The sequence below is a fragment of the Engystomops pustulosus genome, chromosome 10, assembly GCF_040894005.1.
Source record: "Engystomops pustulosus chromosome 10, aEngPut4.maternal, whole genome shotgun sequence".
In the NCBI taxonomy this organism is placed as follows: domain Eukaryota; kingdom Metazoa; phylum Chordata; class Amphibia; order Anura; family Leptodactylidae; genus Engystomops; species Engystomops pustulosus.
The window spans coordinates 66,404,297-66,432,238 of NC_092420.1; the positions used below are offsets into that span (position 1 = coordinate 66,404,297).

General features: G+C 41.2%; 1 protein-coding gene across 1 annotated transcript; it reads right to left on the reverse strand.

Annotated features, from left to right (window-relative positions):
• Nucleotides 1–228: 228 nt before the first annotated feature.
• Nucleotides 229–27,942, reverse strand: GLMN (glomulin, FKBP associated protein). Its single transcript, XM_072128777.1, has 20 exons — nt 27,640–27,942; nt 27,300–27,340; nt 26,437–26,511; nt 24,452–24,577; nt 17,023–17,142; nt 14,699–14,807; nt 14,270–14,516; nt 12,109–12,211; nt 7,966–8,153; nt 7,803–7,856; nt 7,039–7,069; nt 6,864–6,953; nt 5,451–5,492; nt 5,290–5,363; nt 3,666–3,750; nt 3,440–3,549; nt 2,521–2,578; nt 778–901; nt 540–622; nt 229–406 (listed from the first exon to the last, which is right to left on the reverse strand). Exons 3-20 carry the CDS (start codon nt 26,476–26,478, stop codon nt 281–283), a joined length of 1,812 nt encoding a protein of 603 aa, XP_071984878.1. The 5' UTR covers nt 26,479–26,511; nt 27,300–27,340; nt 27,640–27,942; the 3' UTR covers nt 229–280.

Genomic DNA, 27,942 nt, shown 5'->3' on the forward strand with positions numbered 1-27,942 from the left:
CAAGACTCCCCATACACAAGACTGTCCCTGATTCCCATCAAAACCTGGCTCTATCAACATTATTTGCATGGGCAACCAGTGCAGAATTTTTTTTGATATCACAATGGGAATAACAAATATAATGTTAATACTGAGCCAAGGAAAACCAAAGGTAAAGCGACTAAAGAGATCATATTTACTATAAAAACGAGACGCAGATGTGTATTCATGGAAATTACTTTTCATATCTTGTAAAATATTTATTACCTAAAAACGTACTCATAAATACAGAACAGAAACACTAAACATCTTTACTTGACCCAATTTTCTCCTCTGGTGCAGATTTTAGCTTCACTTCAATGAGCTCTTCAACTCTGGCGAGGACACTTTCCATTAAATCAAATGTGAAAAGCGCCGACTGTAGAACCTAAAATGTCAGAAACAGTTAACGTTGTTTAGATAAGTGCAATGACATTACACAGATCTACGTGGAATCTCGAACACGCTGAGAGGCAAGAACGAGTGCAAGGAGGAAAAAATATGGCTAATATGCAACACACCTGAAGCTGCATCTCAGGAGTCATGTCAGGTAGCTGGTTTCCTCCAGCCGTTACTGTACACAACGGCTTCACAGACTGGGACCCTGCGAGAAGAAAATATTCATGTAAATTACCCCCAGTCTGATTGTCTGTAGAGATGATCCATTCTGCTTGGTGGAAATGGCTCGCAAAGATTTCATTCCATTTTTGGAAAAGTTGGGAAAGCAGAAGATAAGTGATAATATGACTCATATCTCACCTTTCTTTTTCTCATTTGTACTTCTCATTTCAGCTTCATAGTGGGCTCTCGACATATTCAGCCCTGTATGAAGCGGCTTTAGAAAATTCTGTTCAATTTTGGTAAGTTCTGACCATACTCCTGTCTACAGAAAACCAAAAAGGGGGAAAAGGTTAATATTATTTAAGGGTCTGACCACTTACTCAACCTGTTAAAGTTTAGTAGGTAGGTCTAGGTCTGTACATTGCATTATCTGACTGCAGACAACTTGAATGGAATCTTGCTTCATTAAAGGGGTTTTCCCACGAAGAAAAGTTTGTCCCTATCCACAGGATAGGGCCTAACTTGCTGATCAGTGGGGGTCTCAGTGCTAAGACCTCCACAGATCATGAAGACGAGGGGTCCGATGGGGTCCCACTTACCTCAGTCGGACCCATCGTTGTTCTGTCAGATTGATGGAGCAGAGGGCCGCTCATGACCGTTCTGCTTCATTAATCTCTATGGAGCCGACGGAAATTGCTGAGCGCCGCGCTCGGTGATCTCCATCAGCTCCATAGAGATTAATGGAGCAGAACGGTCACAAGCGGCCCTCTGCTCCATCAATCTGACGGAGCGACAACGGACCCCTCGTTTTCGTGATCTTTAAGTTGCTGAAGTACAGACTTCTGGAGAACTGCATCGGGGAATGAAAGGGGGGGGGGGGGGGGCGTTCGTTATGGTTTTATTTTCAGTGTCACATGACTCCAGGGCAACAGGACCACTCAAGACCTCCTGTGATCTCCCATGTCCTGCTGGCTCCTGGCAGATGGACGGGTCTGTGCAGCGAGTCATAATATGAGTCCTATAACAGTGGTTGAAGGGAAGTACCAGGGACATGACAGCAAGCCAGAAGGACACGTCACAGGAGCTCTAGAGTTCTTCTGTCTGGGAGTTTAGGCAAACCTTAACAGGGTCAGTAAAATATAGGTCACCCATTAAAGTTTAGTATAAGTGGCCACCCCATTTAAGGTTTCAAAGCGATATCATAAAGTAACTGCTGCATCGTGTACATTTCTTAGTCGTCTAACAATTCAGTAATGTACTTGGTGATGATCTTGGGGATTTTTCAGCACTTGGATAGCATTTACAAAAGACTAACGTCCCCAGCTCCAACTTGCAAAATAAAACCTTTATTTCTGAAACTCAAGGGGACAAATAGTAAACTACAGGTCTTTATTCGTTATGTTAAAATGGCCCCCTTAAAATCTTTTGTATTCAAAGGTATTCTAGAGTCAAATGTGAAACCATCTATACAGCAGTTAATTACTGCAAAGCCCTAATAGAGTAGATGAGGTTTAGACTCCCGCAAATGTAATCCCCACCTATTCAACACCAACTAATAAATGACACTGTAGGTTTTCTGTTCCTTTATATCAATATTAGGACACATAGGACCCTTGGCAATAAAATACTTCAGATGCCACAGGCTATTTTTTTTTTTTTTTGGACAGGAGAACTAGCAATCCATGGGAGAGTGGACGCTAATAAAGACGGATCTCTTTGGAGGACAGAGGAATAAAGCAGAGTATGTCTTCCTCTTCAGCGATTCGTCTTCATTAGCCTCTATGTGCATTGATGCTCTGGTGAGTTTCCATTTACGGTCATATACACATAACAAGGGCGCAGATCTGAATGTAAACATGTGCAGGCTCACCTAAATGTGAGGCCTCAGTTAATTCTGATTTCATTTTAATAGATAACAAGTTTTAGAGATAGGATACTTACTTCATTGTCATCATCTTTAATAACCAAATACCTTAAAAGGTTTAGTGAAGCCATAATTCTGTAGAGAACATAAAAATGAAAACTTGAAATATACATAGAAGTATGTAACAATAAAATGCACTGAAAAAAAATCCCAACTCTTCCTTTCTTGATCTCCTCCTTTATCTTAGTCCAAATGAGTTTCATATTACACAAAAGCGTATAAAAGACATCTTCTGTGTGTTTCTGATCCATATCCTTCTAGCTGTAAGACAACTGGCTGGAGCAGGAGTGACTCAAAACTATAATTTTATCTTTCATTTCTAGGTTTAGTGGTCTCTTAAAGGGGGTTGCCATTCAGTTACAGGCCCTAATAGGTTCATCCATAATGCACTTACACTAGTAAGCTTTTACCTGCAGCCAGTGGGAGCCCCTGGTCATGTGACCTGCTGGCATCAGGATGCAGGAACTCCTGTGACCTCTCAGGTCCTGGGGCCATCTGGCAGATCAAAGGGACAGTGCACTTATTACTGTATGAATGCCCCCCCAACCAATGACATGGGGGTGGTGTTTACTGAGGGAGTGTGCCTACAGTAATGAGGACACGGCCCCCTTGATCCACCAGAAGTGGCATGCGACTGGGACATCACAGGAAGTCTTGATATCTGCTGCAAGCGGGTCACATAGCCAGGTCTCCCGCAGACTGCAGAGAAAGTTTACTAGGGCAAGTCCAATATAGGTGACCATATTAAAGGGATTGTATACTTACCATGGCAAACTTTTGTATTAGTGGCCAACCCCTTTAAGGAAACATGCTTACATGTGGTTAGCGGATAAATGTCCTTATTGGGAAAACACCCCTTAAAAGAGAATGAAAAAATAATAAAATGGAAATTAAAAGCAAAGCTATTAAATGCATTTGTTCCTGCACACATCTCACCGATCAGAGGTCTGCAGAAGATCCGTTTCTGCTCCTTCGGGAAGTGAAAGGGCCGAGTGCAGAAGTGGAGAGAGTCGAGTACCCAAGAACCATCTGTTTTGTGGATTTGCCTAACATTTTCACCCAAGAGCAGGGGAAAAAAAAAGATTTTATCTGTCACAGGATGCAACCTATAACTATGTATATGATGGAGGCTCTAACACTACTGCAGTCCGACTCAACTCACCTTCAAAGCAGAGTCTATCTGGTTCTTAATGTTTTGTATGATGTAACCCTGCACTCCTGCGTGACTACTTATCTTCAAGAGACACCTAAAGAGAAAGCAGCACATCATAAGGGTATCAGCTGCATCCAATGCAGAACTATAAATAGTAGCCGTCTGATGGGAAATGTAGGTCACAGTGACAGTGAGCTGCACTACAGCCGATGGGTCAGTATGTACTACTACCACTAAATATTGTATGTTAGGTAAAGGAAATTCATGGCTGCCTGGAATTTCTATTTCATAGTTTCTGCAGGTAACCAAAAGCTTGCAGTATATCACCATGAACAGCAAATTTGACCCTTGACACCCACAGCTTGGTCCTGCACCTACTAAAGAAGGCCCTGATCTATTGGTATTACTGCTCAGTCTAATACACGTGTTGGTCATGACCCACATATCACTGACCTGTGAAGAGGAGGCGATGGGGGTGTTGGGTGTCATCTGATATTGAGCACGTATTCCAAAGAGTCATTAAACAATTTTTAAATCCTTTAAAACCCCTTTAACCCCTTCAGGAACGGCGAATTTAAATATACGTCGGCCAGTCGTGAAGGGGTGTGTGGACTGAGCCCTCTTAATATGCAGCAGTTGTTGGTTGTATTACACAGCTGACATCTACCGGTAACTGCGGAGGGTGTTGGCACCGGTCATGGCAATTAACCTGTTAGGTCCCACAGTCGGGATTGACAGCCTTTCATATGGGTGCTGCCATGTTTGATGGCTGGAGGGCACCAATCGGTTGCCATGACAGCTGGAAGCCTTCTAAAGGCTGTCAGAGACCCCTTAAGATTTAAATACCCTAGGGGCCGGCTGAAATAATTGTAAAAAAAATACATCTTTACACAAATTAAAAAAAAAAAAATCAAGAAATTCAAATTACCCTCTTATACATAGAACACATATAAAAATAAACAAGCAACATTGTAAACATGTCAGGCATCACCGCATCCCAAAACAGCCAATCTGTCCAAATATAAAAACTATTATTCCTGAAACCAGGAAAGGAAAATAGCTCCCAAAATGTCCAAATCAACACTTTTTGACCATTTTGAATAAAAAGTAATCAAAAGGTCATACTGTCTTCAAAACTGTATCAATGAAAACGTCATCGCATTTCACAAACAATAATATCTTATATTTCTCCATACACTGAAGTATGAAAAAGCTATGGGTTACAGAATTATGTCTCCTTGAAGGGTATTAAGACATAAATAAACTATATACATTTGTTATCTGTGAGATTGTACTGATCCAAAGAAATCTCGACTGCTCATTGAAAGCCGTAAAAATACAGCCCTTCAAAATATGGTACAACTGTGGAATTTTTTTCCAGCTTCCTAGTACCTAGAATATTAAATAGTACCATTTGGTTCACAGATAAAATAGGCTACAATGGCAAAAGTTGTGCAAGTAAAAAAAAAAAAAAAAAAGGGGCAAAAAACGGAAAAAGAAATATCCCTAGTTCATACAGATACATACTAGATACATTACTGTACAGGGGTTAATGACATTGACATCTCCTAATAATGACTTGGAAACATGCAAGGGTTAGATATGTTGAGGGAAAATCAGTCTTTAGTCTCACCTGAATAACTTGTATTTTCCTTCTACACAAAACTTGTCAATTACTAACTGTAACATGGCCAGACTCTTCTTTCTCTATAAAGAGAGCCAGAGATTCATCAGAGAGATAATGGCCCTGCAGGGTCATGTCAGCGTTTCCATCAGTCAGCACCTCTGACTTACCAGATGCTCAATAGGACACAGGGTCATCACCTTCACTAAATCCTGTATGGAGAAGGGGATAGGAAAAGATGAACAGAAGGATAACTGCATACCCTGGAAGCAAGCACGGCTATACATAGGAGATACTACAGATCCCTCTATAGCAGTGTTGGCGAACCTTTTAGGGACCGAGTGCCCACATGGCAATTTAAGAAGTGACATGTTGCTACCTGTTTTGCAATGGCTTTTAATTGTATTGGCATCCTGAGGACACCAATTCAATTAAGAGAAAGAGGAGAAATTCTAAGACTATGATTGTAGCATCCAAGGTCCCCTGAACAGGAAGAATTGCGGGGGCCCAGAGCAAGAGCTCCAATAATAACGCAGCCTTGTCTGCTCCTCCATGCTCCTCCTGTAGTCCCAGGCAGCTAAGGATGTGTAGCTTTAAAATAGCAGTGATTACAGCATGTCCTGGGTGGCCAAGGACTGCAGGAGGTGGTTTTGAGTCCTGTCTGGAAACTCTGTTCTGGGGTGATGGCCTGGGTGCCCAGAAGGTGTGCTCCGAGTGCCACCTCTGGCACCAGTGCCATCGGTTCGCCACCACTGCTCTATAGGAATCCTAGGATAGTGAATAGGATGCTTTTCTATAGACAGAAAATGTTATAGACATTGGTTTCTAGCATATGTTCATCATTTTTAGTTCTTTGTCTACAACAATGCAGAGTTTTGAGAACCTGTGATCCTGCACAGCGATTTCATTGAGATTGTAAGAATTAACAAAAAGAGTTTGTATAGAAAATGAGAGTAGATATAATAAGGTTAAATGATTCAGTAGGTATATGTCTTCATTGCTTTATTGTTAAAGGGAGTCCACCAGCAGTTTTGGCCATGCACACCCCAGATAGTGTGAAGTGACCAGTGTAACCATAACTTATTGTGCATGTTAGGGGTAGCAGGGCTGTAAAAATACATTTCTTTTCCAGGATTGTAGCTGGACTTTAAACACCCCTGGAGTGTCCCAAAACGGTTGTGGTCTTTGATCTATGCAATCAAACTTCTCCATGGAAACCTCCCATCTGCTGTAATATCTTACCAGAAGCCCGCTACTGCTCTTACTCAGGACAGAGGGAAGAGGCTGTGCTGTGAGATCATGAGTGCATCAAGTCCAGCTACAATCCTATAATATAAATGCCTTTTTGTTGTCCTGCTGCTACTCACACAAATGACTGATTACACAGAACTTCAGGGACAATAGCCAATGCTGCCTGCAGCTTAGTATGGTGAAAAGTAAAAACCTCTGTAAAAGGAGTATAAAATGTAAAAAAATAAGTCAGATGCCAACAGATCTATCACTTGAAACCTTATAACCTATTCTGTGAAAAGGTGATATCTTCTGACAACCATTATAGCACATTGTCCCAACAGCGATCTCACCTGCAGCACTTGGTTGACTACAGAGACATCTAATATGTCCTCAGGGAGACTTTCATTATCCACTCTTAATAAACTGTGCTCCAGTAAATCCTGCAAACAGAGGAAGAAAAAAAAAAACCTCATTTTAGTAGGCGACACGCGGATCAACTTCTTGAGGTTTGTTAAACTCACTTACCAGTCCTTTGGACAACATTGACTCTTCAGTTCTGAAACAGAAAGAAATTCTTTTAAACGCTACAAAAACCCCCCCATAACTTATGGCGGATCTCACCTTTTATAGAGATCGTCTAAAAAAAAAAAAAAAAGGCTCCTCCCACGGTCCCATTGGAAGTCCCTGCTGATATCAGCATCAGAAATCGGAAAATAGATGGGTCTAGGTGCAGGACATCTGAGAGAATAAAGCATTGTGGTGCATGTGAGGAGTCAGAGGGATCTGCTCCCTTCTGTTTTATATTGAGGCTCATTTACTGAGGGTCGCACTTTCATCGGACTGTGCACCGTTTACGGGGATTGCACGGCTTGGACAGGTATTTAACAGGTGTCTGTGCTGGAATTGTGTCACATCCGATTGGTTTTTGTGGCAGCTGCGCTGGCTTCCATGCAACACCAATTGGGGGCCGTGCCATCAGACGATCCGACTGAGCACAGGATTTAACTTTCAAATTGTGTCACAAGACAATCCACATATATGCACCACGAAGAAGAAGATGAACTCTGTCGGACCTGAGCGGGGAAGCAACACATGCAGGATATCGGGCACACGATCTTAGTGAAACGCGGCACAGTGCATTATCGTCGGACCCTTTTGGTGAACTCCAGCGGCCACACAAGTAAATGAGCCCCATTGTCTTATGCTGCAGATTTGCCAAATATGATTCCAATCCATCTCAAAAAATGTAGGAAAGTGAAAAACGCCGTTTACCCCTAATATGTTCTTACCTTTTTAACAGCACATCCACATGTTCCATGTTAGTCTTTACTACAAAAGCCGGCCTAGGGAAATAAAAATCACAACTATATAGAAGTATGTTGTTGTCCCAAGAAAAAAAAAAAAAAGAGATTTATTTTTTTAATCCCATATGACCCTATGGCCATTTCTCACCCAAACACAAAGGGGAAGCTGTCCATTCCAATGTGGTGAACAAACAGGAGGTAGGAGAGGCAGGCGAGAGACTCCGGAGTGTAGTTCTCTTTCTCAGGAACAGACCCTTCAGTGTCCGGTGTCTGGGCATTATGATTACGCTGTACAAACATCTTGGGTAGTGATTCCCCCAAAGATTCAAGAAAACCCTTCAAATGAAAGAATGATTATAATCAATGTAAACCAATTGCTCTATAATGTCCTGAGGCTTTGTCCTCTCCCAATTTCCACTATCGACTTCTGCCCCATCTGGGAACAGGAGGGCAGTGATAAAATAGTCAAGTCTCTCCAATGATCAGTTAACGTTATAAGATTCCCCTTATTTTCACGGTCCGTCTACACAATCCGTTTCTGCTGTAGACATAAGCTCATGTGTATTCTATGAGATGCTGTTTGTTTACACTGCTCTCCCCTGCCTCCTGCTTAAAGGAAATCTACCACCAGGATGAAGGATTGTAAACCAAGCACACTGACATACTGGTGTGTGCCCCCTTTGGCAGGTTCTGCTTTTCTTTTAGCTTCCTAGGACCTTGTTTTTACAATTAAAAGGTTTCACAAATTATGCAAATGAGCCTCAGGGGCTCCTGACTCCATAGATGTCAATAGAGCTTGGAGCACTGAAGGCTCATCTGCATAATTTTTAAAACCTAATTTTCTTAAAAACAAAAGCCTACAAAGCTACAAGAAAAGCATCTTCTGCCAAATAGGGCACACACCAGTATGTCAGTGTGCTTGGTTTACAATCCATGGAAAAAACCTATCACCAGCAGGAGGCACAGTACAAAGCTGAAGGATACACTTAGATTCTGCAGTTATAGGACCCGTGCAGATCATACAGTAGGTAAATGTCTTTCCAACCCGACCTTATATAGGACAAATTCATAACAACCCAATGATGTATTAAAAGGACTTTACCACTTTTAAACACCAGTTTTCATCTGATCTCACTTACCAATTGTTGTTTTCAAGGGTATATTGGCATTGCTTTTTCACTCTTTCTACAGATTCTAGGAAAGATAAAAGGATTAATAAAAATATTTAACTGAGCGTCTGGGGAGTAACAGCTTTCCAGCTGTTACTGCAATAGATAATCATGGATGCCTCCTTCATTAATTATGCCTTCCCCTGGCCGAGAGCCCCTGATATCAGCCGGCTCTCACACAGTGCAATGGGGATCGCGCATGCGCGGCACTTTGCCAGCTGTATGCGCAATCGTGATTGAAATTGCACCATGCAGCTGCGCAAGTCAGCAGCTCTTGGCCAGAGGAGGGCATATTTAAAGAAAGAGACGGGCATAATTATCTATTGCCGAGCAGGAAAGTAGTTACTCTAGAGCACCAGACGCTCATTGGAATATTTTTATATAACATTTCTCTCATATTCTACAGGTTCTAGGAAAGATAAAAGCAATGGCAGTATCTGCTTGAAAACAGCTTTCAATAAGCGATATCAGCTAAAACTGATTTTTAAAAGTTTTAGATTTCCTCTAAAAGGACATCTACCACCAGGATGAAGGGTTGTAAACCAAGCACACTGACATACTGGGCTTACTTAAGGCTTATTGCTTGTAAAATGTGACGCACACTGCTCCTCCAACTTTGGTGTTCAAAGTTCTGCAGTGTTACTGCCCATAGCAGAGCCTAAATCTGTCAAATTCTACATTTCATTGCAGACAAATGACCTTTATGTAATCAAATTCTATCCATATGTCCCCTATGATTTGTAAAGTGCTACGGAATATGATAGCGCTATATGAATAAAGATTATTATTAATGATCAATAGTGTAAAGCGTAACTGTAAAGTTATTGAATAAAATACTTTTAGCACAGCTGGAGAAATCCTTTGACAAAAATGTCGAAGATATCTGCATCGTGCCGCTGGCTTCTTCCTATCCTGAGATATAGGGCTAGTAGATATACAAGGCTATCTGTAATATCCTCTCAGCTTTTCCTGAAGTGGATATCCGCATCTTATCTTCGTCTTCTACTACATCAAAGATGGCATTAACACATGCATTTTCAAACGCATCAGAATTCCTGATAACATAGCTGTTAGCATTTGCATTTACAAAACACAACAGTTAACACAATGTCAACACATATGTTAACACAGAGTTGATGTATGCGTTTGTCAACACAAATGTTAACGCACATGTTAACATGTAGTAATCAGGCAAATCTCCTCTTGTCAGCTGTTATGATGCCTTTGTTAATGCATGCGTTACTTCCACGTGTGAACGCACCCTAAAACATGTACATCTACATTATGAAACACCTGCATAAGAATAAAAAGATGATCGCATGGCAGCATCACAGTATGTGTACATATATGTATACACACACAGAGTGAAACCTCTCCAGAAGACCATCTCATTGAGAGAACCCATCCCTAAAACACTTTTTTTGCCATTATACTCTATACCCTTTATCCTGACCATCACCTTCCTGTAAAAAGAGATCTACTCAAAGAGGTTGTACTGTATATACACTGTACTGTGTGTGCAGGATCTGATGCTAGTCATTACAACAGATGGGTAGCCTGAGCTCTGTCTTTTTTTGCCCTGAAACGTTCATACATACATAATTCTACTATATCCACACTTTCAAACACAAACAGCTCTGCTACATCCCACTCCTGGTATGTAATTGGATGACCTGAAGCAAGTGATTAGTCGTATGTTTATTGTACAAAGAATACACGTCACTCGAAATCTTTAGAGCTTGACGGGTGCACAAGTAGGTTACCAAACCGTGTTCATCAATGAAGAAAAACTTGGCACTCCTTTTTGTGAAATCAGAAAATCTTATTTTATTTTTTGTTCAAATTTGATCAAGAAGAGCAATCCAAATAACAATTTATGCAACGTTTCGGTCTTAATTCAGACCTTCATCAGGCACTAATAATATTCATTGTTTCACCTTAGTGTCTGATGAAGGTCTGAATTAAGTCCGAAACGTTGCATAAATTGTTATTTGGATTGCTCTTCTTGATCAAATTTGAACAAAAAATAAAATAAGATTTTCTGATTTCACAAAAAGGAGTGCCAAGTTTTTCTTCATTGATAGTTGTATGTTTATGACATCACGGCAGGGTGCTTTTACGGATCCTGAGAGTACATATGCTAGTGACCCCTACCCCCACAGCTCTCTCCCCTCCAGCTACAGAATCACATGGCAACCAACCAAGCCAGAGAGACCAGGTAACTGCTAGCTTCCAGCCTAGATGGCTGAGTGAAAATTAGAGAACTGCTTTGTGCAGAGTTAGGCAAAAGTTTTTATACTTTACAGTTACTCTTTAAATCACATCTACCACCAGGATCAAGGATCCTGTGGATAGGGCCTAACTTGCTGATTGGTGGGGGTTTCAGTGATGAAAACAAGGGGTCCGATGGGGTCCCAGGTGCCTCCATCACACCACTCGTTACTCCATCAGAGTAATGGAGCAGAGGGACGCACATGACCGTTCTGCTCCATTCATCTGTATGGAGATGACGGAGATCGCCGAGCGCAGTGTGCAGCAATTTCTGTCGGCCCCATTGAGATGTATGGAGCAGAACGGTCACGCGCGCCAGTCTGCTTCATTCCTCTCACCGAGCGACGAAGGGTCTGATGGAGGTACCCAATCGGACCCCTTGTTTTCGTGATCTGTGGGGGTCTTATCACGGAGATCCCTTACCGATCAGCAAATTAGACCATATCCTGTGGATAGTGCCTAACTTGTATTCATGGGAAAACCCCTTGTTGGCATATAAATATTTATTTTCGGTGCATTTTTTTTCCTTTAGCTAGACACTGGATTTCAGGGTATGGATGTCATTCAGCATTGTAAAGTTGAACATCTCTGCATATCATTTACTCCAAGCACTGGGATTACCTAGGAAACAGAGTGTGGAAGGGAAGATCAAAGTGGAGTTTGGTGCTTTGCATCAGGGCATGAAATCCTTAATCTGTTCTATCTCATGAATTGTAGCCGAAAAAAATACATGAGGGCGAAAGATAAAATTCATAAAAATAAGATGTATTCCGTTTACCGTTTTGATCTTAAAATATAAATCTTCAAAAATGCATTGAGTAGAAAAGAAAATCTATGTATATGATACTTACTATAATCTCCTTAGCAAATACACGGAAAGGATTATCGTCCTCATCTTCCGGTAATGCGTTCAGTTGTGCGCTGAGCAGAGGGGACTGTAAACAACTGAAGCAACTAAGAAAATAATAGAAACAATATCAGTATAAAAAGAAAATAACACATTGAACTGTGGGGAACCTGTCAGCAACAATTGACCGAATAGAGCACTGTCAGTATAATGTCAAACATCAGAACACCTTCCAGTTCATACTTCTTTCATGGTCTATCATGGTGGCATCATCCAGAAAATCCACTTTAAAAAGTTAGACGTACATTAGTTGAATAAAGTCAGAAAGGCAGAGAGGGTAGAGAACGGAAGTCAAGCTCTCCCCACCTCAGGACGTCCCCTCTGCTGTGATTGACATCATTAACCAGACATCAGGAGAGCCGATAAGTCATGTTCCTGGACCCAGAGACATCCATTACTGCAAAAGGGACATTCTGAGGCCGGAAGAGCTTGACTTAAGTACAGAGTTAACCATCTCCATTCCTTTATACAACCAATTTACATATCACTTTGGAGTTTATTTTCTGCAAGATTTCTCCACACTGGGCCAAGAAAGAAACATGATCTGGAAAGTTTTTGCTGCTTTACAACATACTAGTAGTTGTTTACTAGACCAATCTCTGCTGATAGGTTCCCTTTAACAATCTGGAGCCCTGCACAGTGCCTCAGGATTTCAGAAGTGGAATACATGATGACACCAAAAACTAGTACCAAGTGCCATCTTATCACCCATCTAGTAAATATTTTCAGTAAAGATATTACATTATGAATTCACTGAAAATGGGAATTGAGATTTATAGGATCAAAATCATCATGATAAACCAGGGACACTTACTCATAGTTCCAGGCACTAAGGAGATCTTGCTGGGAATCCTGGAGCAGATTGATGAAGCTGCAGGAGATCCCATATCCCGTATCATCTTAAATTGTAATCTATTTAAATTTGAAGTGCTATGGGTGGGGTTACCAGAGCCCCTCCATGCTGTAGCTTCACAGGCTTCACGAGCAGGTCTCCCCCTGCTCTGCTGCTGTAATCTCATGGCAGCAGGGAATGGGAGAGGTGCGACAGCAAAGTGGTCTCTGGTAACGCTCCCCAGAGCACATCAGACACATTAGCACAATTTTGAAAGAGGATTTAAGAAGGAAGGAGGCCATGGACAACAAATATAAGACAATTACCACGGTCACATGGCCTGGATCTAGGAGTAAGTGTCCCTGGTTCATCATGCTGAATTTTGATGGGCGATTTCCTTTAAGACTGGCTACACCAAAAACAATTGAGTTTCAGAGAATCTCTTTAACTCATCCATCCCAGCAAAACTAAACACGGATCATGTCATCTAGAACACAATTTCCTAAATAAAAATCTCAATCTTGCCAAAACAAAGTAAATAGACACAGAAAAACAGAACAAAAAAGGGGCTGGTCTTATACACGTGATACCCATCACCAGCTCTACCGATCCCAATCCCCCTATACATGGATGTTTTAGGTCTACACCTATTGGGAGGAAGTATCTACCCAGGAAATAAGAAAAACTCCTTACACTTTAAAGGGAACCTGTCATCAGGAGCCCTTTTTCTGACTCCCCCGTGTCCCCATAGAGAATAGCGTGCACATTGCCAAAGTGTTTTTATAATAAAACTGGCTTTTTCCGATCAAAAGAAAAGTTTACCTTTCTCTCTGCAGAGCTGTGTCCCCTGGGAGAGGCCAGTGAGGAGTGCTTCCCCCCCACCCTCGGGAAACCGCTCCGTCATGGATCTATAGGAGTGATATGGGCGTTTTTAAATTTAAAGTATATGTATGACGGAGCGGTTTCCCAAAGGTGTGGGGGGGGGGATACCGATTCTCACTGGCCACTCCCATGGGACGCTGCTCTGCAGAGAGAAAGCTAAACATCCATCTAACTTTTCTTTTTATCGGAAACACCCAGGTTTTTTTTTATTATAAAAACACTTTGGCAATGTGTGCTCACTATCTTTATGGGGAGCTAGGGAGCCAGAAAAAATATCCTGATGACAGGTTCCCTTTTTAAATGTGATTTAGTCAAGTGTAATTTTGTGTCCCATGTCCATTACCGTTTGATAAACTGCAATTCTGACCTACCGGCGTATATTTAGACTTACAAGGTCAGCAGCTCTTTCCGCATCTCCTGGACATCTGGCTCCGTAGAGATGTCCATGCTCTGTGACACTGTATCAATGAAAGGCTGAGCAAACTGGACCAGAGCCAGACAGCACTGACAGAGCAAATGCTTGTCCTCCTGCATCTGTTCTGCGGTGTACGGCACTGGCAGACGTGACAGCCGGGAATGGAGGGTGGAGAGGGACAGACCCACGGAGTAAGCTCTCTTGTTTCCGAGCTTCAGGAGGACTAAAAAAAATAAATAAATAAATAAAATTATTAAAAAAAAAGAACATGTTGACAAATTAATTTCTGGCCTGAGATGCAGAACCGCTGCTACATGAGCCCCGTTCCCCCACTGGAAGACCAAATCGGCAAGGGTTCTGAACTCCCCAACAATCTCAAGACGATCTATCTAATAATGTTATTACCTATTTGTAGTGGCTGAAGAAGAGGCAAGATGATCCGGGAAATGTGATCTCCTGCAGCTTCATCAATCTGCTCCAGGATTCCCAACAAGATCTCCTTAGGATTACACACCTATGTGATGCCAGACATGAGGGACATCATAAAGCAAGTCATTAAAATGCCCCCCCACCCACATTAATATTATATACAGGCAGTCCTCGGGTTACATACAAGATAGGGTCTGTAGGTTTGTTCTTAAGTTGAGTTTGTATGTAAGTCGGAACCGTATACTTTATTATTGTAACCCCAGTCAAAATTTTTTTGATCTCTGTGACAATTGGATTTTAAAAATGTTGGATTGTCATAAGAACCAGGATTAACAATAAATCTTAATAACAGACACCTGTGATAACTGTTATAGCTGTTTATTGTAGGCTGGGACTAAAGTACAGAAAATTACCAAAATCCAGAGGTCCGTTTGTAACTAGGGGTCGTATGTAAGTCAGGTGTTCTTAAGTAGGGGACCGCCTGTATATTAGATTAAATCTACCATCAAAATCCATCCTAATAAACCAGGGACACTTACTCATAGATCCAGGCACTGGGACTGTGGTAATCTTCTTATATTTCTTTTTTTTTTTTTATATATATATATATATATATATATAATTGTATTTTTATTAAAAGTTTAACAAACAATGTGATGACACATGTCAGCAAATAAACAGGCAGTAAAAGATTTTTTTTTTTTTTAACAATACAGGCAGTCCCCGGGTTACATACAAGATAGGGTCTGGAGGTTTGTTCTTAAGTTGAATTTGTATGTAAGTCGGAACTGTATATTTTATCATTGTAATCGCAGCCAGAACTTTTTGGTCTCTGTGACAATTGGATTTTAAAAATGTTGGGTTGTCATAAGAACCAGGAATAACAATAAAGCTTCATTACAGACACCTGTGATATATGTTATAGCTGATTATTGTAGTCTAAGGATAAAGTACAGTAAATTACAAATATCCAGAGTCCGTTTGTAACTAGGGGTCGTATGCAAGTCGAGTGTTCTTAAGTAGGGGACCGCCTGTATAGACAAATAAAGAAAGACAGAATTTGTCGGGTCTGAGAATACAAGCTCGCAACAATCTGCTTCTTTAACTAGAGATTAACCCTTCATCAAACATAGTAATTATACAGCGATTCTCCGGTCTATGACCGTACAATATAAAATGTAAACAGGGCTGAGACCTGAACATATGCAACCAAGAACCACATATGGTGTCTGAAGTTGTTGGACACATAGCTAAGGTTTGCAATGAGACATATCCGCTTATGTGCTAGCACCTCCCTAGCAAAAGTCCTAATAAACAAGAAAGGAAAAAAGAACCAGTAGAAGAGACACAAGGACCTCAGTCATACCCACAGAGACAAAAGACAACATATAAATCTCGAGACAGAACCTCCCCCTTCTTATATTTCTTATCCATGTCCTCCTTCCTTCTAATATCAACTTAACCAGTTATGCTAATGAGCCTGATGGGCTTTTGGGTGTTACCAAAGCTTCTCCCTGCACAGCTTCTTGTGCTGCTACACAGTCTCCCCTCCCACTGCCTGCTGTAATCTAACTGCAAGAGAGGAAGTTTCAGCACACAATGGGAGGGGGGGGGGGAAGTGCTCCTTGCACAGTGTAAGCGGCAGCACAGAGGGGCCCTGGTAAGGCTCCACAGAGAGCTTCTAGCTCATTAGCTTAATTATAAAAGTTGATTTTAGAAGGAAGGAGGCCATGGATAACCAATATAAGAAGATTATCACAGTCACAGTGCCTGGATCTATACGTGTCCCAGATTTATTGCATATAGCAGAGTTATCACATATCAGCCCTGACACTTGAGGTGCAAAATACATGTGGCCTCTCCTTATGCCTCGTTGGCTACTTATTTCATGAGGGACTTACAGGAGAGCTGAGGAGTGAAAAATCCAGCGCACACCAGATGGCATCAGGAGGGAACAGCCGCTCAGTCTTTATATTTCCATTAGTTCCTCCTTATAACAATGGATTTTATAACTGCATAATATAAAAAGCTGCGGGTCACGGACCCCCTGTGCCATCTACCCGGTTTGGCTTTGGTCTGCTCCCGAGAGCGTTACTTTGTTTTAACCCTTAAATTCCTGTATACGGATCTAACATTCACTGTGACAAGGTCAGTACCGCTTGGAGTAGTCCAAGTACTGATGCCGGGTCATAGGACTCATAGTGCCAAAGAATATTCAGGTATAAGGAGGTTGTAAGACGATCAGATTGATGATGCATAAGACGCTTGGATGTTACAAGACATGAAGACCTGGCACTCACCTGGATCAAGCCGTTCAGCATTTGTAGGCATCCCTTCTCCTTCTCACTTCCAAGCGCACAGCTCTGCATACACTTCGTGATGGGTCCAATGAGGTTCCACCCCATGTTCCTGAGCAGGATCTGAAATAACATAAAATTCCCAAGAAATTAACTTTCAGAGACTCCTATTGTTCAACAATATAACATAAGATATAAATACATTTTACCGGAATATGGTAAATAGTGATAAACACCAAAATGGAACCTATCAGCAGGATTTCACATATCAGGTAAATGAAGGCTGCTGCAGGTCTTATTATGTACAACACAAACAAGTATTTGTCCAAGATATTTGCTTGTTTGTTTTGGAGAAATCAAATTTATAACAAATACCCATCTGTATTCAAATTTTGAGTCATGTGGGCGTGTCAAGCAGCAGCCCAGTCATGTAATCACTAATGAAAACATGACTCTGCTACAGTAGTTGAATAGAGATAGGTACTTTTTCAAAAAGGAACCAGCAGATATCTCATCATGTTTGTGTTGTGTATAATGTGATCTGCAGTAACTTCTATTAACCTGATGTGAAATTTTGCTGACAGGTTCCCTTTAAAGGTTTATTTCAAATATTGCATTCATTTTTGTAAATGTAATTATTTTTAGAAAGATGGATGCATCAAAAGATATGACTCCCCCCCCACCACCAAAAAAACAAACAAACCTCAAAACAATCCTATTATTTATGTGCCTCAGTAGTTCTCTATCTAACCAATATGTGCAGGTCGCTATTATATCACAGGCATGGTTTCTTGTCTACACCATTCGGCTATATTTTTAGGTACAGGATGCACAAAAGAGCAGAGAACACTGGGAAATGTAATCTTAAGAAGGGTCACGTGGTCACATGAAAGTGCCATTTCATTCTGTTATCTGACCATTTCAGGTGTTACGGCACCACATATGTGTCCATTTTAGGAGGGAAACCACATAGAAAGTGGGTCAATGTTCATTTTTAAAATACTGCAGCATTTACAAATTTGGGACCAAATATTCTCATACATGTTCTCTATTGCAGTTTTAGATTCAGCGGCCACTGTGTAACAATAAGCAAATGGAAGTTTAAGGGGGTGACCAAAGTTTGAAAGTTTTATCCTATCAATAACATTGTGGATAATATGCCGATTGATAGGTGGTCTGCACATCAGGCACATGCAAAAAGGCAAATACTGGGCCCACAGGGACCCAACAGTGATACCATGATGGCCCCCGTGCAATGATACAAGAGGTGTAACAGAATTATAACCCAGATTCACATCCAAAGTGGATACATTTCGAGAATTTGTCATTGTCAAAAAAAAGTTTAATTAAAGCGGCTTTACCCTCTTAATTCTCCTCGCCATACAAATATGGCATGGAGCTGTTGAGTACCGGGTTAGCCCTCGTCATACAGACATGGGGTTTGCTGCCTACTGCTGCCGGCAAAGCCACCGGCTGTCAAAATACGTTGGCACCATCTTGTTTTTGATAGTCGCTCCCACGTGACGTGATTGGGGAGCAGCCATCAGTTGTCATAACAGCCTCGGGTTTTTGAAAGCGACCCGGGGCTGTATGGTTTCTGCAGATTCGTTACAATGTGCCAGAGGCTCATTGCAATAGATCATGTGTAAAAACGCAATATACAGGTAGTCCCCGGGTTACGTACAAAATCGCTTCATTAGGTCTGTTCTTAAGTTGAATTTGTATTCAAGTCGGAACTGTATAGTTTGTAATTGTAACTCCATGAAAAAGTGGCCCTGTGACAACTGGATTTCCAAATTTTGTGCTGTAATGGGACCAAGGAATATCAATAAAGCTTCATTACAGACACCTTACAGCCTGGGATTATAGTAACATCCAGAGAGCTTCACCAGAGGTCACAGTGGGCAGAGGGGTCCATCTGTAACCAGGGGTTATCTTTAATTTGGGGAGTACTAAAGTAGGGGACTGCCTGTAGTGCAATAGTAGTGTATTGCTGTATATGGAAGAAAAAAAAAAAAAAAAAAAAAACACAGACCGTCTTGGGTGAAAGAACCCTTAGAGCGTCTAAAAAAATAAAATAAAAAAAATAGTAACTGTAAATAAATGTAAAAAAAAAAAAAAAAAAGTGGAGAAAATTAAAATCATCCCCCTTTCCCTAAAACAGAAAAAATCAAACATGTTAGTTATCCCCATATGCCAAAATGCCTGATCTATCAAAATATAAAAAACGTTATTCCCGGCAGTGAATCCATAATGGAAAATAGCATCCAAATGTCTGAAACACCACTTTTAATCCATTTAAAAAATATAAAAAGTTTAATACAAAGTGATCAAAAGGTTGCACCGTCCTGCAAATGGTAGCAATGAAAACATCAGCTCATCTCGCAAAAAAATGACACGACACACAGCTCCGTACACCAAAGTATGAAAAAGTTATTCGCACCAGAAGATGGCAAAACTAAATTATTTTTTCGTACACAATATTTACATTTTTTTTTTATAATGTATTAAAACAGTCTAAAACTTATACACTTATATCACTGTGATCATACCGAACCAAAGAATAAAGTACATGTATCACTTGGAGCGAACAGTGAAAAAAAGAAGCCCACAAGAAAATGGCGCAAATTAGTTTTTTGCCATTTTCATCACATTTGGAATTTTTTCCCACTTCCCAGTACATGGCATAGAATAATAAATACTTTCACTATGAAGTGCAATTTGTTACACAGAAAAAAAGCCTTAACACAGCCCTTTACGTGGAAAAACGGAAAATCTTCCATCAAAAATCAAGCATGATAAATCTTATATTTGTTACCCATGCCCTCCTTTCTTCCAAAGTCTTCTCGGAAAATTATGCTAATAACCTTGAAGGGCTCTGGGGGCGTTACCAGAGCCACTCTGAGCTGCAGAACATTCCTCCCTCCTCCCTCTGCCTGTGTAATCTAACAGCAGCAGGAAGTGCTCATTGCTCTGCTCGTAGTAATAGCCTGGGAAGCTACAGTAATACTTTCCAGAACCCTTCAGACTCTTTAGCATTATTCTAAAAATATATTTTAGTATGAAGGAGGCCATGGATAACAATTATAAGGAGAAGGTTACACAGTCACTGTGTCTGGATCTATGAGTAAGATGGTAAATTCCCTTAAAAGATCTGCTCTAAAAGACAAAGTTTAACCCTGTCTAGTTCTCTACCCTTTGATTTCTTAGTAACTGCAGTAGACAAAAGTAACATTTTCTTTATTTGGTATAAACTACCCCCAAAAATATATATAAGTGGCAGTGTGCTATTGTCCAGAATGATAACCAGACAGATAATCGGATTCCCGAGTGATGAATAGCAGATCTGCACATATGTCTGTGCCAGGATTACAGCTAAGCTCCTCATGTCTGAAGCTGTACTAAAACTGAAGAGCATGCCAAAATCTGGAGCCGATTTATCAAAAGACCAGAATAAAGTCACTGGTATATAAGCCACTACTCTAAGATCCACCAGATCATACAACACAATGTTTGCTTTCCTGCTGAGATGGCACGTGCATGTGGTACCATTGGTTCTGTAATATACAGATGTACTGCTCAACTTCTTTATTAGGCCCAAATAAGTTCTTAATACGTGCACACCACGGCCCACATTTATCAAAACCAGTGCAGTCTGTACTATGTGCAGTTTGCCTGTGGAGTGCGAAATAAAATAAAAGTGAATAAAAACTGGCGCACTTCTTCTTGAATTTGGCGCCCCCGACACTGTTTCGGAAGTGGGCGCCATTATTTTTCTGGTGCATTTTATTCAGGCTGCAGAATTGTGACGCACATCAGTAATAAATGTGGCGCAAACTCCGACTAAGCAGTAACACGCCGCATTAGGTGCGCATCGACACAAAACTGGCGCAGACACTTTATGAATATATGTACAAGCAGTTTGCACATTCTTTTCAGTGCCAAGTCAGACAGAAAACTGGTGCAAACACTTTAATAAATGTAACCCATAGTGTAATATTTTTCTAGTTACAGGGTTTAAAGATCAGGAAGTCACTTCCTCCTCTGATGTTCTACATTTCTACCAGGAAAGCACAAGCCATCAGGTACCAGTACAAGGACAAGTAAGTTTCCATCCTCTTCCAGCCACAAAAAATTTCACAACAGGCAGGGACAGTGGTGATCAGCCACTTAAAGGGATTTTCCAGGCTGTTACTATTCATGACCATACGATAGGTCATGGATAGTTGCCATAGCTGATTTATGTTGAGCTATTTGCAGTTTCACTGTACCAAGTCCTTTGGACTGCACGACTTAATCTTCAAGACAAGCAATGCTACTGGCACCGCTAGTTCCAATTCCAACCGCAGAATAACGCTGCACCAGAAAATCCTGCATTCATCTGATTGGCAGGAGTGCAAGGCCACGCCAATTCTTGATAATTCTTGGTATCCAGAATTTTATTGCTTCTAAAATAAACTTTTTAAATTATGCCAATGAGCCAGACGTGCTTGGTGGGCTGTTACAAGAGCCCCTCCATGATGTAGCTTGACAGGCTGTTACTCTGTACATCAGAATGTTTTATCTCCCTGCTCAGGACTTCCCCCTCCCTCTTTCTGCTGTAATCACACAGTTGGAGAGGGACAGTGCAACTGCCTGTGAAACTATGGCCTCTGGTGACACTTCCCTTAGTCCTTCAGGTTCATTAGCATAATTATAAAAGTTGATTTTTAGGAGGTAGAAGGCTATAGATAATAAGTAAAAAGATTACCATCACTGTGCCTGGATTTATGAGTAAGTGTCCCTGGTTTATCATGGTGGATTTTTGATGGTAAATTTCCTTTAATATGTAGCAACTATACCAGTAAGGTAAAAAGTCCTCTTCAAACTAGTTAACTGCAACTACTACAGTGAGGTTCTGAAAGGGGTTGTCTCTGATAGAGGAACCCATCAATCACAAGAATGGACGCATTCTCTCCAACTGAACCAATTTTCGGTTGATCATACGTCTTGTTGCTCCTTTCAATATTACTGGAAACTGCAGAGGATCTCTGGCACTCCCAAAAGGTTGCAAATTTCCAGCACTCCCATACTATTGAATAGAGCAGCATGACGCATCCACAATCTGCTGCTTCACTCAACTAGTGAGAGTCGTCAGACCCCCTTGAGACTGTTAACCCCCATCTCACGAATGGGGCACAACAATCCAAGTTTGTACAGCACCTTTTAAGGGGTTTTCCAATATTCAGAAAAAAAACTCTAAAGGGACAGTATTTGTAGGGCAGAAAAAAAAAACATACTGAGCTCTGGATGACTCCTTAAAGAGTAACTGTAAAGGTTTTTTATTTTTCACAAATCAATAGCTCTTGGGATGTAAAACAACTTTGCCTATTATCTTTATTATCTGTAACCAGTAGTTTCTTTGCTATCCCTCTCATATTACCTCGTTGTTGCAGTGGCTGCCTTCTCTCCATGTGCTTATAAGCCTTCTGAAACCATATGTGGTTTACACTACAGATTCATAGGAGGGGAGAAGCTGCTGCTCCCTGCTCACAGGGGAAGAGGTCATGTTTCAGTGAATGCAACAGAGATGGAAATGTGCAGTACAGTGAATGCAGCAGAGCTTGATGTGTGATTGCAGAAGTCTCCTGCACAGAATAGTGAGGTACAAGATCTCCCTGTTCCCCATCAGTCCCTCCATCCCAGTCTGTGATTCTACAGAACTTTCTCTATCTGTCTCTGCTTTTCATGCTGCACCCCTACTCCACCTTGTCATCGGCAGTATCAGTTCTGTGTAGATAAGCTATTAACCCTTAGTGCTCAGCGCAGCATACCACAGGCTATAGACTGCATGTAACTAATCATCTCTACCACTTATTACATGTTCCCTGCTCCTCCATGTGATGGAAGCTGCCCGGCTGTCACCATATACATCCTGTATGTCCACTGTGAGTGTTCACTGGATTTACATGTGGGAAACCAAATGGATTTAATACTAAATTATTTTGAGAGCGAACACAAGGCATCATGGGATCTGTGGGCAGGCTAACTGGCCTCAGCTTGAGGGCATAGACAGACAGATATTAGTCTCCGCCCACTTCACCTCTGGCGAGAAAGATTTTTGTCAAACTCTTTCAGAACAGAAAATGCCAGAACTTTGGAAAGAAAAGGATGAACAGCACACATAGGCATCATTCTGTTTTCAAAGGGGGAACCACATATAATAATTTGGTAAAAATCACTATAACTTTACAGTTACGCTTTAATTTTGAACAGTGGCTCAACCTTCCAAACTGTAAATGGTTAAGACAGATTCAATGTGTAGTTGCTGGCATCAGTAATGGTAGTCACCTCTGAATGAATGTATAAATGTACCGTATATACTCGAGTATAAGCCGACCCGAGTATAAGCCGAGGCCCCTAATTTTAACACAAAATACTGGGAAAGCCTATTGACTCGAGTATAAGCCGAGGGTGGGAAATGCATTGGTCACAGCCTCCCCAGTGTATATAGCCTGCCAGACGCTGCCCCAGTGTATATAGCCTGCCAGACGCTGCCCCAGTGTATATAGCCTGCCAGACGCTGCCCCAGTGTATATAGCCTGCCAGACGCTGCCCCAGTGTATATAGCCTGCCAGACGCTGCCCCAGTGTATATAGCCTGCCAGACGCTGCCCCAGTGTATATAGCCTGCCAGACGCTGCCCCAGTGTATATAGCCTGCCAGACGCTGCCCCAGTGTATATAGCCTGCCAGACGCTGCCCCAGTGTATATAGCCTGCCAGACGCTGCCCCAGTGTATATAGCCTGCCAGACGCTGCCCCAGTGTATATAGCCTGCCAGACGCTGCCCCAGTGTATATAGCCTGCCAGACGCTGCCCCAGTGTATATAGCCTGCCAGCCCCTGCCCCAGTGTATATAGCCTGCCAGCCCCTGCCCCAGTGTATATAGCCTGCCAGACCCTGCCCCAGTGTATATAGCCTGCCAGACCCTGCCCCAGTGTATATAGCCTGCCAGACCCTGCCCCAGTGTATATAGCCTGCCAGACCCTGCCCCAGTGTATATAGCCTGCCAGACCCTGCCCCAGTGTATATAGCCTGCCAGACGCTGCCCCAGTGTATATAGCCTGCTGCAGCTGGCGGACAGATCGCACAGAAGATATGCAGGGGTATTTATTTTTTTGACTCGAGTATAAGCCGAGTTTGGGTTTTTCAGCACATTTTTGTGCTGAAAAACTAGGCTTATACTCGAGTATATAAGGTACCAGAGGCACCACAAAGAACCACTGTGGGAACCCAGAGGCGAGTAAGTGGGGTTTTATTTTCTATCTTTATAAAAAAGATGCCCACTCAGAATACTGGAGAACACCTTTCTTATAGTAATGGACCAATAGTAGAGGTCCCTCATTTGGCATCTCAAAGGCTCAGATCTGGTTGTCCAGAAATCTTTTATCACCTGGTTTTTCTCATCTTTGATGGTATCCAGTAAGACTTCCAGCTGATCTTCTTCCAAACACTTCTGACAAGTCACCAGAAACACATTGGTGTCTTCTTCCTTATATTCTTCTTCTGAAAGTGTTTGCTTCAAGAGAATAAAAGAATATTTATCACAAGCTAAAAAGGTATAATATTTATAACTGAAGAGTTTCATAAAAGCTAAGCGACACATATGCCAATAGATATTAAATTATTTAGGATTTATTTACTATTCTTTATGTTGCAAATCCTAATGAATTATTTTACAGCTAGATTTTTACCTGCAAATTGGAGAAAAATGTGATTTAATGTCAGAAAACTGTAGTGGCTGCTGATTATTTTTTTAAGTCTGATCAACACATAAATATTTAACTTGAAAAATTTTTCATGTTTAAGTAAGTACAAGCAGTTCCTGACGACCGCTAGTTACAAACGGACCTCTGTATGTTGATAATTTACTGATATTTATTGTACGTAACCCGGGGACTGCCTGGATAAAAAAAAAAGTTTTATCAAATATTAAAAAGATGCTTATCTACAGGATGGAATGGAAGGGTACATGAATGTTGTCCCCTTAAACTCCCACAGAAGTGAAAGCCCGGGAAAAACATACACCCTTAGAAGGAGCACTACAGGGGATTGACTACCCACAGGCTTGGGAGTCAGACCCCTTTGTAAATTGAGCAGGAAAGTAAAGTCAAGTAGAATTTCCAGAGACTGTTAATTTTTTGTGCATTTCAGGTATATTTGTCACAATTTCCTGTTGTGAAAATGCCTTTTTTTTTAAAAAAAATAAAAGTGCCCCATAGTATTAAAGGGGTCCTCCAGTGACAACATGTTCACCCCTATGCACAGGATGGGTGCTAATTTGCTGATCGGTGAGGATCTCAGTGGTGGGAACTTCATGGACCACAAGAACAGGGGTCCGTTGTACACCAGAGAACCCCTTTAAAGCACATCTACCATCAGATTACCTGATGGTAGATGCTTACTACTCACCTCTCTGTCCACATTGGCAGTAAACTTCTTTTAGTATGTTTTAGAACCACCGCATTTGGTAGAAAAAAAAAGCAGGACAGAGAGATGAGTAGTAAGCATCTACCATTAAGTAGTAGAAGATGTGCTTTAAAGACATCTACCACCAGGATGAAGAATGGTAAGCCAAGCACTGATATACTGGTGTGTACCCCCTCTGGCAGGATCTGCTCTTCTTTTGCCTTCGTATGCCCTTGTTTTTAAGAAAAAAAAAGGCTTTAAAATTTATAAAAATGAGCATGAGGGGTTCCAGATTCCATTAGCACCTATGGAGCCTAGAGCCCCTCAGGCTTATTTGCATAATTTTAAAAGCATTTTTTTTTCTGCAAAAAACCAGGGCATAAGAAGCTAAAAGAAGAGCAGATCCTGCAAGAGAGGGAACACACCAGCATGATGTAAGTGCGCTTGGTTTACAATTTGTTCATCCTGGTGGTAGATGTCCTTTAAGCTGTTATATTATTTAGGCCTCATGCACTTTCTCATGTGCCATTTCTAGGCAGCAAACAATGGGCCCATGGTCCCTTGTTTGTGAGCCATCCTTGATCGAGGTTTGAAGACTGCTCACGAGACAGGAGTCTTGGCCACAAACAGGGGAAAGAATAGGACCAGCTCTATAATTTGCGGCCAAGTAGTTGGCTCATGTATGGGGCAGTGGAATCCAGGACTTAGGCATGAGCCCATAGAATGAATTGGAGATGGCTAGCACACGTCACCATCATACATTTGTGTGCATGAGCCCAGGCCAAAGGGGGCTTTAAATCAGCTGCTGAATCAATGCAATAACATCTCTGGGGACAAAGTGGGCACAATGACGGAGCTGGCCAAGTAGCCTCCAACTTATTTATAAATCTGCAGTAAAAAGAACACAGAGGTATATTGAAAATGCATACTACATATAGAATGTAACAACTACAAGATCTACTAACTTACAAATTTCTGTATTAATACTTGGAGATCTTCTGCTGACGCCATTGGAGGTGGAATGAGGAATAAGACCTATGCAATCTATTTAGTTATAGAAAAGACAAAAAGAGAGTAAGAGAAAGGAGTTAATGTCAACCAAATAATGAGCATCTATGCATCAATCATCCAGAAATACATCACAAACTGCTAGACAAAACCTAAACACAAAAATGCTATGGGGGTAATGTTAAAAAAAAGTCTAACTAACCCCAGTAATTAGTCCACCCTAAAGGGGGCTTCTCGGCAAACATCTTTATCTAATCAGAGCAAAGTACTTCTTCTCCACTTACTTTGGCTGTTATCACCCTCCTTCCTAGATTCCTTCCTTATTTGAATTTGAAATATCTGCTGAATTCTCTCTTGCTAATAACTAGACAGAATCTCAAGAAGGTATCATATTACATATAAGTCAATGCAAAGGGAAACAATGGGGGAGATTTATCAGAACTTGTATGGCAGTACAAGGCCTGAAATAGGCCTTCGGGCACAGAATGCCGGCGTATGATATATTTTTCCCAAAAATCACTGCAACTGGGTCTTCATTCACCAGCTCAGAGAGGGCTACAAATTAGAAATACATTCGGTGGAGATATGAGCTGTTAAATAAGTATATATATATATATATATGTCACATTGTGTAACATCATTACTACGCAGATATACAACCAGAACTACTTATTATTCCAAAGATTGTTGATTGATACGTTTAAGTTATTAGTGGCCCTCACTGGGCTGGGCCAATCTTCTATTACTAATTTTTGGAAGGAATGAGTCTTTATATGATATTATGAATGGGTTCAGAGGTCACATAATATACCATAACATCTTACCAGCTGATGTCTCACAGATCCCGCCTTGTGCACATGGATTCCTATGGAGACCATAAAAAATTCAGCTCATTTAAAGTTACATTTTTTTCAATAATGTTTACAGGTGATCACCATAAGCGATTATAAAGAAGTCACAACTCTGGTCTGGTCATTATACTTGTGCAAATTTTAGTAAATCTGGGTAGGACATTCTTCCAGGTGTCACATCTTGTAATGTGATATATTTAATAGGAGTTAATAAAGTTCTACAAGTATCTGTCACTAAAAACCTTGACAACTAACAGAAAACACTGTGAAATCTATAGGAGCTGCTACAAAAAGAACGATCTGAAGGATTTACCTGTCTTGTTGGAGCCTTGGGACCTGCAGAATGTAAGTAACTGGTAAGAGTCAGCTGTAAATACACTATATAACATATAGGACTGGGCTGATCCTGTCCCTCATGTATGCTCCTAATACAGATGACATGCAGTTAATCACATATGAAAGGATGGACACTTTGCGTTCCAGCTCTCACGTGATAATCTGTCTGTTCCAGTGGAGGCTTGGAACGCAGAGATGTGCGTAATCAATGCATAAAAGTCGTGCATCTGTAAATGAGGCTTGAAGCGCGAGATCTGTAATCTATTGAGAATTTAGATTC

Excerpts from the sequence above, each read along its gene's own strand:
- GLMN (XM_072128777.1), bottom strand. The coding sequence starts at position 26,478 with ATGGCGTCAGCAGAAGATCTCCAAGTATTAATACAGAAATTT. Across the intron at positions 14,808-17,022 it reads TGCTGAACGGCTTGATCCAG|GTGTGTAATCCTAAGGAGAT; the intron begins GTGAGTGCCAGG and ends GGCATCACATAG. Across the intron at positions 12,212-14,269 it reads CGGAAAGAGCTGCTGACCTT|TTGCTTCAGTTGTTTACAGT; the intron begins GTAAGTCTAAAT and ends TTATTTTCTTAG.